The 13,566-nt window shown below is 43.6% G+C and overlaps 1 protein-coding gene across 1 annotated transcript in view; it reads left to right on the plus strand.

Moving 5' to 3' along the window:
- The window catches only part of ELOA (elongin A), a 146,632-nt gene that overhangs the window by 44,372 nt on the left and 88,694 nt on the right, over nucleotides 1–13,566 (plus strand). Inside the window, exons 4-6 of the mRNA XM_078680807.1 lie at nucleotides 1,786–3,001; nucleotides 6,294–6,408; nucleotides 6,620–6,775. Of these exons, the coding sequence (XP_078536933.1) occupies nucleotides 1,786–3,001; nucleotides 6,294–6,408; nucleotides 6,620–6,775 (1,487 nt within the window). The remainder of the gene's footprint in view (nucleotides 1–1,785; nucleotides 3,002–6,293; nucleotides 6,409–6,619; nucleotides 6,776–13,566) is intronic.

Below are 13,566 nucleotides of genomic sequence, written 5' to 3' on the forward strand. Positions count from 1 at the left end.
AAGCATGTAGTTCCTTATAAATCAATCCATAGTGATTCTTTCAAAAAACAAAGTTCCTGAAGTACGTGTAGAAATCACTCCTAAGGTTTTTGTAAAACATTTGTGTGTCAAAACATGTATTCTTAATGTCCCCGATGCATTTCGAGCTGCAAAGCTCTTCTTCAGGGGGGTCAATGTGTTCTAAAAGAAAGTGGAAAGGAACAGTTTTACTGGTCAGGGTCCGAGTGTAGAGCAAGGTATAAGAAGGTTGAGATGTGTAGCGAAAGTTCGATGACTTCAATATCTTTGAATTTCTGAAATTATTTTGCTTCTTTGTAAGCAGAGAGGAGTGCTGAAGTCACCCACCTTACGCCTGTAAGGTTGCTTTTCTTGTTGTTCATTGTCCAACCCCTCCCGGACAGCAGGGGTTCACCCTGAGCACCCTAACACTGAGTACCATCGTTAACCACACTAATACCTTCAATCACCTTGGAGTGCAGCGGACCCTCATTTTCAGTCAGTTTTTTAAGCAGTGCCACACCGATCGTTTACTGGTTCCACTTGGTACTGACCATTTTCTCGGTTAGGAGTGTTGTCAGCTGGTGAGTTTCCCAATGATGAGAGCCCAGGTGGAGTATGGAGGTCCTGCTCAAATATGCAATACCAATGTCTGCCTGAATAGCGAGGCATTTGTTAGTAGTTATGAGCATACCCATTGTGCAGCCTCTTATTCTCAACACAAGTAGCTGTGTGTTTAGTAGTTGTAGGTTTTCCGATAGACCCAATGGGGGGCTTGTGGTGTATTGGGGACAGTGTGTATGGGTGTTTATGTGCACTCACAACAACAGTGACATCTCTTCAGTCTGTGGTTGCCGCCCTGTCTCTCCCTGTCTTACTGTATGTGAGCATGTATCTCTGCCATAACACCCATGTCCTTGCCAATCTCGTCTCTGTTTATATATCCCTAATCTGATGTGTATCACTGCCCACTGTGTCTATAGCTCCATCCTCCAGTGTCTGTGCCTTTTGACTTCCAGTTTGCGTTTGATGGTGTTTTTCAGTGTCATCTGAGTGTCACATACGTGTCGATACAAGTGGTAGTACAGGTGTTTTTGTAGTTGTTCAAAGTTCTGGTGCCTGTGCTAGTTTGGGTGCTAGCTACATTTTATTATCAAGTCCTCCCCTTTACGAAATAATAAAGTTCTTTCTGGTTAGTAGGCTGCAGGCCGAGGTTATGAGAAGCGACTGAGAACAATACTGAACATCAGCACCCAAAATCAATCTAGGGGAATGGCCTGGTTTTATCAAAATTGGAGCTTAAATCAAACCAAGCAATTGATCAGCAATGACAGGATATTTTTGGTTCTGCCTTAGTGGAACACACAGAGTAATGATATGTTAATGCCCAACATTTTATATTGGCACAGTTTAGCTGTTTTAGAAGCGTATTTTTGCTTTAAAATAATACACAGGCACATTTCGCAGGATCTCAATTGCTTACTAATGTTAGCTGCCAGATGTAACTCCTTTAAGCACATCGGCTTATTGGAAAGTGACAAAAAGCTTGTCTTCTTCCTCCCCTTGTTTAGTTCATCCTGTGATTTGGTTAGTCCCCCTTGGGTTCTTCATCTTACTCCTTCCTCACACTCCTCCAAAATGTTTTTATCTTTCTTGGTTTGGCTCTTAACATTTGATTACTTCCACCTCTAACATTTTTTCCCCACCTCGCCTTACTTCAAAATTCTTCTCATCCACATTACAAATTAAATGGATCCTTTACCTGTCTTTGTTTCCTTCTCTCTGCAGAAATAATGTCCATTCTGTGGAGCGGGAACTTGACCGAAGTAGTTCTCAAAAGCGTGCACGAGATTCTTCTCCCCAGGATTATGAAGATGAAGGGGAAAGGCAGTACAGAGCTGCAGTCCAGCCCGCTCGCAGCAAACCTATGGAGCAGGACATTCTGGGCAAAAAGAACAGGAAAGATGCAGAGCGTGTTCACAGAATGCAAGAGGAGGACAGGTGGCAGTCGCCACCGCATGCCCAGTACTCTGACAGGGAAGATTCAGACAATGAACATAGCCATGTGGAGGAAGCTCCTGACAGCCCACCACTTATTTACATAGACCAACATGAGCCTGAACTGAACAGCTCTCACCGCAAAACTAACAAGAGCTATTCCTCCTGGGATCCTCTGTCTGGAGGGCCAGATAAGGGTTACCGGGAGTCTGTAGACAAGTCAGCACAGCGCCACAACAAGGAACACAGACCTTCACACCGCGAGAAACATCGCACAGAGGACAGTCAGAGCCATGAGAGACTATCCAAGCCCTCTTTGAAGGAGCCACACAGGGAGCAGTGTTCAGCGGGTAGCAGCCGAGATAATCTTCAGAACTGGCAGAGTGGGGGTCTTGATGCTAAGAGGGTCCGAGGACAAGAGCACATAACGCCACCCAGCATCTCAAAGAAAGAACAGTCTTTTCCACACTCTGAAGATAGGCGCGAGCATCCTGTTGCACCCAGCACATTTAAAAAAGAGCGGTCACAGGTGCATCCCGACGAGAGTCATGAGCTTGTCCGAAAACCGAAGCACCGTGATGTGGAAAAAAGTAAAAGTGATCGTACTTATCTTGAAACGGAAAGTCGGAGTGCAGATCATGAGAAGGCCCGGCCTGAGCGGGAGGGGAAAAGTAAGAGCCATTCCACAGACACTAGCCCACCAGAAAAGAAATCTGTTAAATTTTCTTCTGTTGTAGACGCTGACACGGACGATACATTTGAACAGCCAACTATGTCCTTTGAGTCTTACCTGAGTTATGATGTTCCCAAAAAGAAGAAAAAACCTGTGAAACCGCCTATCCCACAGCCACCCCCTGCCCCTGCTCCAGCAAAGGCGAGCAGTAGTAGTAGCAGCAGCAACAAACAGAATGGGACAAAGGAAAGTAACAAATCTTCACAGACTAACAAAAAGAGTTCCCATGTGAAGCGTGAAAGGACTCCTTCACCCCCTCCCAAACCCAAAAAGGTAAAAGCTTCTGGAATGACGGCTCTTCAGGTTCCCAGATTATGTTTCATTATTACCCAGTCATATAGCCACCTGATTGATTGATTGTGGGTTTCTAAAGCGCTAGAATCGACTCCCGAAGGAGTATCTCTGCGCTGTAGACCGCTGGTGAACCCGTCCTGGCTTTCCCTGTGAGATGGTCCCTACTGGGTATCTCCAAGGTGAAACCAGGCATCCCCGGTGTATGTGGGGGGCCGTTGTGGAGATGAGGCAAGCTAATGCCCAGAGTTGCCAAGTGTGATCCCTAGTTAGAGTAGGCACTGAGGCGAGAATTATCGAGTCCGTTGACCCTGGTCAAGACCCTGCCGCGTCGGGAATTGAACCCTGGTCCCGGGCCGTCCTCTGCTCCCGGGTCTGCCACCTCTAACCAGTGAGCCACACCACTCTGGTTGGGTTGCTGTGCCACAGGAAGCCCTTAAATGGCTTTACTTTTCTCTTTTGACATGGAGGGATAAAGCTACCTACCCTGATGTTATTTTTTTGTTCCTGGAAAGCTTAAGGTTTCTGCTTGTAGACTGCTGAGTGTCTTTGATATTTTTTCTTTCCAGGAAAATAAGCCTGCTAACCTGCAATGTGATTGTATGTTTAATACGCAAATGAAGTTATCCATTGTCTAATACCCCTTGTCTTGCACCCAAGGAAACTTGAAATGGAATTGGTCACTGCTGGTTATAAATGGTCATTTTAAGCCACATAACAATTTGACTTCTGTGAGCAAGAATATTTTATTTCTGTGGAAAAAGTAATCCAACAGTGAAATTTGTATAGTCCAAATACACTTGAAAATAGTTGAAACAGTTTCAGGAAACACAAGTGCCTTTGAAAGACAGAGAGAAGACTGCCTGGCTAGATCGGGGTCAGAAAGTGTTTGGAAAGAACAATATAGGCATTGCAAATATGGAGTAATTTATTTTTATTTGATTTGTATTTTTTGATTTTGGGTTGTGGAAACAAGGCTATTCATAGAGTCAAACAATATGTAATACAGAGCCAGAATACATTGTTAAAATAAGACACACCACTTCTATAAGGATATAGTACTATAGTACATTATTGCACAAGGGTGACGGCTACATCCCAATTCACCATGGATAGCTCTTGTAATGGGAACTATGGATGGAAAGATGATGTTCTGAGCTCTAAGGTTATATTTAGCATGTGGTACATTTGTGTTTTTAAACTTCACTATTGAAAATAAAGCATTGAGTTAGGAATCTCCTAGCTTGATTGCAGGTCTTTGTTAGAACAGTTGGGGTGCTCTGTGTTGCTTGTTAATCCATAATTTGTCTAGTTCTCTGTTGAAACAAGTATATTAATTCTTAGCAAAAGTCACTTTTGTTTTAATTTTAGTTATGTTGGAGGCATGGTCCTGTTGTCCTGAGTTGATTGCTATCATTGCTGAGCTAAGAGGAAACTCAGATTTGCCCTTAAACCATGCCCTTTACAAGTAGAATCACTTTATGTAATTTTAACAATTTTAACAAATAATCTGCAGTGGTAACGGATTCGATTGTAGTGCTCCTGCATCCTTGCAGACAGAGAGGCGCATGAGGGAAGGGACAGGAAGCCAGATGTACAACCTTTTTTTACGGTTGCAAAAGGGAAATCGGCCTGTTTGCGACTGGAAAATTGGTATGCCCCACATACAAACCATATTTTGCGACTGTAACCTATTACAGACTCACAAAATAGGGTTTGCGACTCACTCCTATGAATGGGCTTGCCAAGGCCGTCCCTTCCTAATAGCGACTCGTACTTCAATGTACAATTGTTTTGCGACCCCCAATTGCGGTCGCAAAATACTCGTAGTTTACTACCTACTTCAAGTAGTTGGTAGGCCACTCGCAAACGGGAAGGGGTACCCAGGGGACCCCTTCCCCTTTGTGAATGGATGTGAAAATATTTTCTAAGAGCAGGCAGTGGTCCCACGGACCACTGCGTAATCTTAAAAAATGAAACCAGCGTTTCACTTTTCTTTTTTAAATGCATCCCGTATTTCTTTAAGGAAAACAGGCTGCATTTGAAAGAAAAAGGAAACAGCTTTATTTAAAACGCAGTCACAGACATGGTGGTCTGCTGACCCCAGCAGCACACCATTCCTGGGAGTGCCAGCCATTTCCAATGGGGTCGCAAATTGCACCTTCCTCATGAATATAAATGACACATGCAGCGTGCGACACCATTAGGAATCGCATACAGCGTCTGAGACACTGTTGTAAATTATAATGAGTCGCAAAAGGACGCAATTTGCAACTCACAAATTGTAAGGGTTGTCTGATATTGTGGTAGGCAGAGTCCCTAGCAGGATGAGTGACTACGCCCTGTGCTCTACTTGCTGCTTGGTCCTCGAACCTTTTTTGCAGGAAACCTGTTGAATTCCTTCTTTCAAGGAGTACTTTGCTAATTCTTCTCTTTCTTCTCATTTTCTACCACCATGAAGAAAATCTGCTTGCAAGCAAGTTTTGATCAGTCTGGTTGCCCAAGGAATGTAAAAAATGTAGCCATTTGCAGTGGCGGCTAGTGCAAAACTCGAGTGGGATGGGTGGTGGGGGGGAACGGGGTTGACCCTTACTTTGTCTGGTGGAGTCTTAGGTCTATTACTGCTTGCACAGTCTTTTCGCGATATGTTGGATTCAGAATATGAGCATCGTCTGGTACTTCACTCAGGATCTATTTTTTTGCAGCGTTTTGTGCATTTTTTGAGATGGAGTCTGTTATGGCTCCTTATGAGTCACACTGTGTTAAGGTTTTTTTATTTTATTGTGTCCTATGCATCAATTCTGATTGTCAATTGTGTGCCTGCTGCTAATGTTTGATCTGTTGTGTATTGCGTGTGGCTTCAATCAATACCCTGCCTGGTATATTTCTGTGAACCAAATCCATTACTTCGTCTTTTTTTCTGTGCGGATCATTGCTGCATTTCATATTTTGTTAGAGGTTGAGTCCATTACTCTGCTGAGTGGTGCAGCAGATGAGTGTTACTTCATCTGCAGCATCACTTGGGCTGATGTCTGTTACAAGGGGCTTGGTGAATTGCTCTTGGTCAAAACAATTATTGTGCCCACAGCATTGCTCATGTTCTTGTATATTAGGATGCCCAATTCATGCTTTAGGGTTCAGCTCCTTATTGCTGCTTGTGCATCACTCAAATCTGTTACTGTCTTTTGAAATGCTTGGATTGATTACTTAGGCTAGTGCTTTTCTCCAGGCGGAATCCATTACTGTGTACCTGATGCCTGTTTTTTCCTTGCAGATTAAGATTGATGCTGTGCCAGTGTTACCAGATATTCCCTTGCCCCCTATACAGCCAAATTATCGCCCGTTGCCTACTCTTGAGACAGTTCCCTTCTCACCACAGAAGAAGAAAAGTAAGTTGTGTACATACTATGAATAATGAGGGAATAGGAAAGGAGATGAGATATTTTGGGGCCCTTTAGGTCTCTTGTCCCTCCTTCTTTTCTTTCTGCATCTGTAGTAAAGGTTTCTATGCACAGCCCATGATGCCTTTTTGCCAGAGTTATTAATTGGAGTTTGTGACAGCTGTAATGTGGTGACCTTGCTCTCTTCTTTTCCTATTAGTAGCCCCATCAGTATTGGAAGAGGATGAGGCTGGCTTTACTGGGCGCAGATTCAATTCCAAGATGCAAGTCTATTCTGGCACGAAGACTGCCTACCTACCTAAGATGATGTCACTCTACGAGCAGTGTATCCGTGTGCTTGCAAATAACATAGACTGTGAGTATGGAAGCTTGTTATCCTCTGACTATCCCACTTGCTTGTCTTTAATTCTGTGGAAGCATGACCATCCTAAGCCAACACCCTCCTGCCCTACAGCAGTTCATGCTTAGTTCATTGTACCTGTAGGGAAACATGCTTGATGTACTGTATCTGAGTGTAACCCTCGATCAGTTAGATTTGGTACATGTGCTGTTTGCATGTTTGTGTGTCAATTTCCAGACGCTCTGTCTCAGTGTCTGGCATTAGGATTTGCTCTTCAATGCATGTGAGACCCGGAGCTATAGTAGGCAGCATTTTTAATGTGGTAGCAATTACAGGCCATTTTTAGGTGTAGCCTACCAGGCAGCACAAGCTGTCTTGTTTCGAAATACCTACTATGGACAGACATTCAGCTCGCAGTTTGTTGACTTTATTGCCGCTGTCATTTGCTTGTTTCGTATACAATGACTTGTCTTACTCTCTTGTGTTTGCCCCTCCCCTAGAGAAAAGTCTCTTCATGATACCTTTTATTTTCTGACTGTATTCTTCACTGCTCACATTTTTAGGGATATTCTTTTTAGGGCTCGCCCCTCGTGATGCACTTGGCAGCAGTGCTCGCGCAGGCGAGCTGTTTTGTAGGGGGGTTTAGAAACGGACCCTGGAATCGCACACGCACATGTGTGTGCTTTTCCTTTTGGGTTCCGCTATTGGGCTTTGTGTGCGCGTGTTTTTTTAACAGAGCACGCTATAGGCCAAAGGCGGGAGCATTGCTCCGCTTATGGCCTATTGGTGTCTGTTACGTGCACCAAAGCCCATATGTCTTCAATTATCATGCCCAGACACGGGCACAATAATTGAAGACACATGGCTCGCAGTGGCGCGGCCTTTTTTATTTAAATGTTTTCTATGGAAGAAATACACTCAAAAAGGCTTGTATCTAATGATGACCTGGAGTATTCCATTAACTCAGCAAGTAGTTTCTGCCAATAAAGTAAGTGTGAATTTCATCACGACTTTGCAACAGCATCGAACAACAGTAAACTATGCAAACGGTTTTCTGTGCAGGGGGCAATACAATCATCAAAATCTAGGGCACAATTCGGACGCTCGTTTTTTTTTTTTTTTTTTTTACATTAGTGATCACTTTTGCGATCGCTTTTTTATTTAAATGCTTGCTATGGAAGAAATGCACTCACAAAGGCACATATCTAACGACGACCTGGAGTTTTCACTTAACACAGCAAGTAGTTTCTGCCATAAAGTAAGTGTGATTTTCTTCACGACTTTGCAACATCATCGAACAACAGTAAACGGTGAAAACTGTTTTCTGTGCAGGGGCAATATAATTATCAAAATCCAGGGCACAAATTGGACGCTCGTATAAATAGTGAAGTTTAGAGTATTAGCTTCCTATTACCATGCGGCCGAGAGATAATACCTGGTGCCACAGCGCTGCTGTTTACATTTCGAAACGCTAGTCTTAGGTGTGCCCGGGCCGATTTTTGATCTCAACCCAACCCTGGGTATCGGATACGAGTGGCGAGGGGAGCTACGGGAGGGTTGGGGCTATTAGGGGGGGGTGATTTGTATTAGAAGGATCAAAGTTGGGTGTCCCAGAGGTATTTGGGAGTTTTGCTGTGTATGCGTAAGGTTCAGTGGCGGCTCGCAAAGGTAACGCTGTGGTGCGGGGAGGCGGGCTGGGTGGGAGGGTAGTGGAGTACGGCATACGACTTCAGATGTTTATTTATTTATGTTCACCTGTATGTCGGACACCACTACCCCAGCCCTGCCCCCCTCCTCACTGCGTTACCTTTGCAAGACGCCGCCACTGTTAAGGTTCCATTTTAGCTTTCAGCAGTGTCGACACTCTAGACTGCATACATATCTTGCTGAGTTTTTGCTTTACTCTTCTAAATGCCTTTAAAAATTTAACAAAATACACTGATTGTATCTGTTTCTTTGTGAAAACCTTAATAAAAACTTTGAGAGAAGAAAAAAGCCCAGAAGGGAACGCACTCTTCCACTGGAGGATGCAACATTCTTTGAGCAGGCAGAGCTGAACAGCCCGTTTCAGATAACAACATGACATGCTCTGTTACTGATTGCACTGACCCTTGGTCCACTCAGCAGATCCTCCATCATTAATCCACTTTAGCTCGTTAGTGAGAGTCGCCATCAAACTAATAAAATATGTCCAGGATAGCAGGACCTCCATAACTGGACCATGAATCTACTACGAAGGATCTCAACCCATATACCTTTAGCATATTATTTACAAATCTCAATCTTACCTGATTAGCTTGTTTGAATATCCATCACCAGAGGCAACTAAAACAGAAAGCTGCAGGAGGCTGACTTCCTTTTATGTAATTGGGTAGGAAGAGGAAGCCTGCCATTTTGAGGGGATGAGAAACTAGACTGCAGGATGTTTTAGCTTTGAAGGTTCTGTCTCCAGGGGTTGTTGCTCACATAGTGAAGACTGTGGCGGGCGAGACAGATGAAGAGGTAATGCACCAGCTGCTGCGGTCTGAACTAAAGCGTCCAGTCGCATGATCTTTGCAACATTCCACTTGTCCGTGACACACAAAATTAGGGCAATTTGTGGCATTTGTTTAAGCTTGCTCGATTTATAGTTGCCTTCTGTCCTCATGCTCTGTTACACCTTCAGCCTTAGGTGTTTGGCTTCAGCGGTGTGCATTCTGGGATTTGTAGTTTTGTTTTGAGCATTGCACCCATAAGCTGAATAAGCATTGGCAAATTCAATAGGTTTGGCTTGAATTTTGATTCCAGAAAAAATATGTTTTTAAAGCCTATAGCAGTGGAAAATGCAAAACAATAAGTATTGTTTTCTATAAAGAGTGCATCAATGGGCTACATAATTTATAGCGTGGTGTTTCAGTGTACTTTCAAAGATGTAAAATAGTCCTTCATGCTTGGCGGTGCAATCACTTACCAGGAGAGGAAACGACACACAAAACAGCCAATAAATAGCATTTGATGAGAAACTGTTATTCCTGGGTGGAGCCAAGCTCATTAGTGGTGTTGTAATGTTAGTTCACGCAGACGGCTGATCCGTCAAGCCAGACATGAAATCCCAGTATGTTAACTGCTGAAGACTAAAAAGCCAAGAGGACGCCTCTCGTTTATGCCTAAACGACTCGGCGGATGAAAGAGGGGGCAGCCTACGTGTCCGCGGGGCTTTAAGTGGGATGACAAAACTGTGTGGGGGCGGGGGGGTCTCGTAAAGGGGCGTGACCGATGTAATTAAGGTGTTTGCTTAAAAAACGGAACTTAAGTCTGTGCTCAGCATAGTGTGGCTCCCGACTGTGTTTTCCTGCTTCTTTTATTGCCTCCAGATCTAAAACACAAGTAACATTACACCTACAACAAGCCAGGACTAATGGCTTTGTCAATGGTTGTTAGTGCATAAGATAAATAGGCAACAACTACGGCCTTGTCGTATATAATATTGAAAATGCTTCAGTTCTGAAATGATGAAACTGTGAAAGTACTAAAACAAGTCTTTTTGACGTTACATCAAAGGCTTTGAGCAGTAGTACTGCTGCAGAATTTAGATTTTTGTTCACCCCGAGGATGAGGGAAAAACTGGAAAGCCCGATAGGGACCCGTCTCGGCACCTGCTTTTAAGGACCCGGCCCACTTAAAGTCCTGCGTGTGAGTAGGCATGCCTGTATTCTTGTAAACATGAAAGCACTGCATATTTTGCCCCATAAGAAGAGGCACACCTTGAGTGAATGAAGAATAGTACTATATTCAGTCTGAAATCAAAAGATGTTCCCAGTGCAGGAAGTTTGCAGTAACTCCCTCCCCCCTCCTGCTGCCTTGCGTCTGTGAGGTCGAGCACAGAGTGACCGTGTCCGATGAGCAGAACTGTAAAGTTGACCTAGGATATACCGTGTAACCTCTGGTGCACGGTGCGCCTTTGGGCATCGTTTGTCAGTGACATGTTGACTCATAGCTAGTATCTTCCCCCAAATTCCCATCCCTGCTCTTCTGTAGAAGAGGCTCCTGTTTGTGCACTTTCTCAGCTGGGAAATGATCCCCTCTTTCCACCAACTGCCGAGCAGTCACCCCCAGTCCCCTCCCCCATCCCGTCACCACTACAGGATACTTCAGAAAGCTCAACGAGTTTCCCCGGCAACCACGCCTTGTCTCCGGCGAGCTGGGGGTTAAGTCGGAGAGGCTTATTGTATTACTGGGGTGTGCGGCGTGGGTCCGCTGTCCTCCCGTCGTGTGGGAGTTTGGACAGAGGGGCGAGCGAGGAAGAGGCGTGAAAGGCCCGAGGCATCCCAGGGCAGAGGGGTACCACGGACCTGCATCATGCACCTGTCTCCAGGGCAACCAGGACTGCTTCTGGGTGTGCTGAACTTGGTGCCTTTGAAGTGCACTGCATGGCGGTGGCAGAACACCCCCAAAACTGATGCGGGGTACGAAGCTCACCCCAGGCCTCTTTCGGTTCACAACTCCATTTCTAGCCAGCGTGTGCCCGAGACCCACAATGGATATGAGCCAAGAAGAACAAACAGGACCTTGCCTTTTCCAGGTACTCCCCACCTACGTCTGTAAGTAGAAAATCCGATTTGTGACAGGCCAGCGCCTTCCAAGCCCTAAGTCTGCTTTAAAGCTTTAAACGTCCATGAATTCAATGAGAATATTGCTACCATATTTTGCAGATATTGTAGACTTGGTATCTCACCCTATGCTAATCCTCAGTACATGCACACCATATTCTAGTATAGAATTCATAAGAGAACCAGCAATGCTTCCGTAGTGCTTTTTAGGTCGAGCCTGGGCAGCACATGCACTGCTCTGTGAGGCAAGCTGTATTTGAGTATGGAGTTGAAGCTCCGCTCACTCTCCCCCATATTTTTCATTGGCTGGTTTCATTGTCCTTTGTAAATGCTGGCTTATGATTCGTTAATAGGCTTGTTAGTCCCTCCTTAGTACTGCCTTGTCTTCATTTGTAAACTCCCATGTGGACTGGTCCTTTTATTTCTGTTGTTACACAGTAGGTCTTATTTAGTCTGTAAGCACTATTTTCTTTAATGAGTTTCTCCTACTGTAGGTACAACATACTTTCCTGCAACATTCAGCGTGCCATGCGCACCTTCACTTCCCAAGACGTCCGGGACAATGGCGGCCGCTTCTTTGAAATGAAATAGGTCTTGCATTTACAAAAACCTGAGCTATTGGCACTGTAAAGAACAATGCCTTTATTTATATGTTAATTATCGAAACTGATCAATAAAAGGCATTGCCATTTACAATACCAATAGCTTAAACAATCGCAAATGCGAGACTTATTGCATTGCAAATGCTTGGTTTCTTTTTCATTCGGCACTCCATTAAAGTATGTGTTGTCTAAATCGCTCCCATATGTGCTTCACCCCCTCAAATACCTGTAACGCATTGTTTCTCCCCAGTCCATCCAGCTTTTCTGTAAAAGCCAGCAGCAGGCATTTTTTGCAGGGATATGGCTTGACATCAGGCTTTCAAAAGAGTTGTTTTTGTTTCATTGCCTGCGTGTCACATTTTACAAAAAAACACAAGCTCTGGCACACAAATGCTTTATTGTATCTGGGGGAAGGGCCATCTGATGCACGCCTGCCACTGGTGCCTGAGGCAGAAGGTGTACTTGGCATGACCCTTCTGGAGGCCCAAAAAACTGCTCTTGGGACTCCTACAGAAGACCAAATGACTGGATCCTGTGGTAGTAAATTAGGCCTTGGCAAACGCTTCCCTTTTCAATCTGACACTTCCTTATTCTTTTTAATGTCTGGTCTGTTTCTTGAGTGGAAAATATTCAAAAAACAAACCATGGCATTTATAAAAATTTTAAATTTGATTTCGGTGTAAGGTATTGTGCTACCACAAAATGTTTGCTTTTTCTTCCAATATATTGAAATGCTTTTTTCTTTTTGTAAAGACGAGAGGGAGACGGGAAAATACAAAAATACACCTTTTATTTAAGTGCTAAATAAAAACCCACTGATGCGCAGGAAACACTTCAAGCTTGACCAATGTCCAACCGTTTTCTCCACTCCCAGCCTCCAGAATCCTAAACACATCATTACACTCTAAGAACCTTTATGAGGTCATCTAAATTCTAACATAATACCATAGAAATAAAGGTAAGACACAATACCACATGTATCCTTTTTAAAACAACAAAATTAAAAATGCTGTAAATAAAATTGAAACTTAAACATCTAAAATATAGTCATCAAACTTCTAGGGCAATCTATAGTTTCTTTTAAGTGATGAAGCAGTTTCTTGAACTAAAGATTTAGTATCACAATTTGTTTCTTCATTGGATTGAGATGTGGCATTTGTTTCTTCATTAGGTTGAGAATTAGCATTTAACAAAGAACTCGAATTCAGATCAACCCATGAGCCACCATCCTCCTCTTTATCAAAAAAAATTCTTGCCCTGGTTTGAGAATTACAACAGAACTTTTACTCCACCACCCCTTATCTTTGAGAAAAACAGACGAATCAGTAACTCTCTCAACCTTGTAAAGATTTGTGAATTTAGAAGAACCCTTGCTATGAAAAGTGGGTTTACAATAAAAACCCAATCATTCACTTTAATGTCCTTACCTCTGACTTTATGAAAAGAATCATAATAGCTTTTACCAGATATGCGTGAATCTGAAATGTTCTCCTTAGCCTTGTCAATTGCAGACTCCAAATTATCCATATTATTAACTTTTTTGAACATAGGCGTTAATAAGTATTTTGCTTATCTCCCTCTCATTAAGAAATAGGGTGAAACTCCAGTGCAAGTA

Source organism: Lissotriton helveticus, chromosome 3_1, assembly GCF_964261635.1.
Source record: "Lissotriton helveticus chromosome 3_1, aLisHel1.1, whole genome shotgun sequence".
Classification (NCBI taxonomy): Eukaryota; Metazoa; Chordata; class Amphibia; order Caudata; family Salamandridae; genus Lissotriton; species Lissotriton helveticus.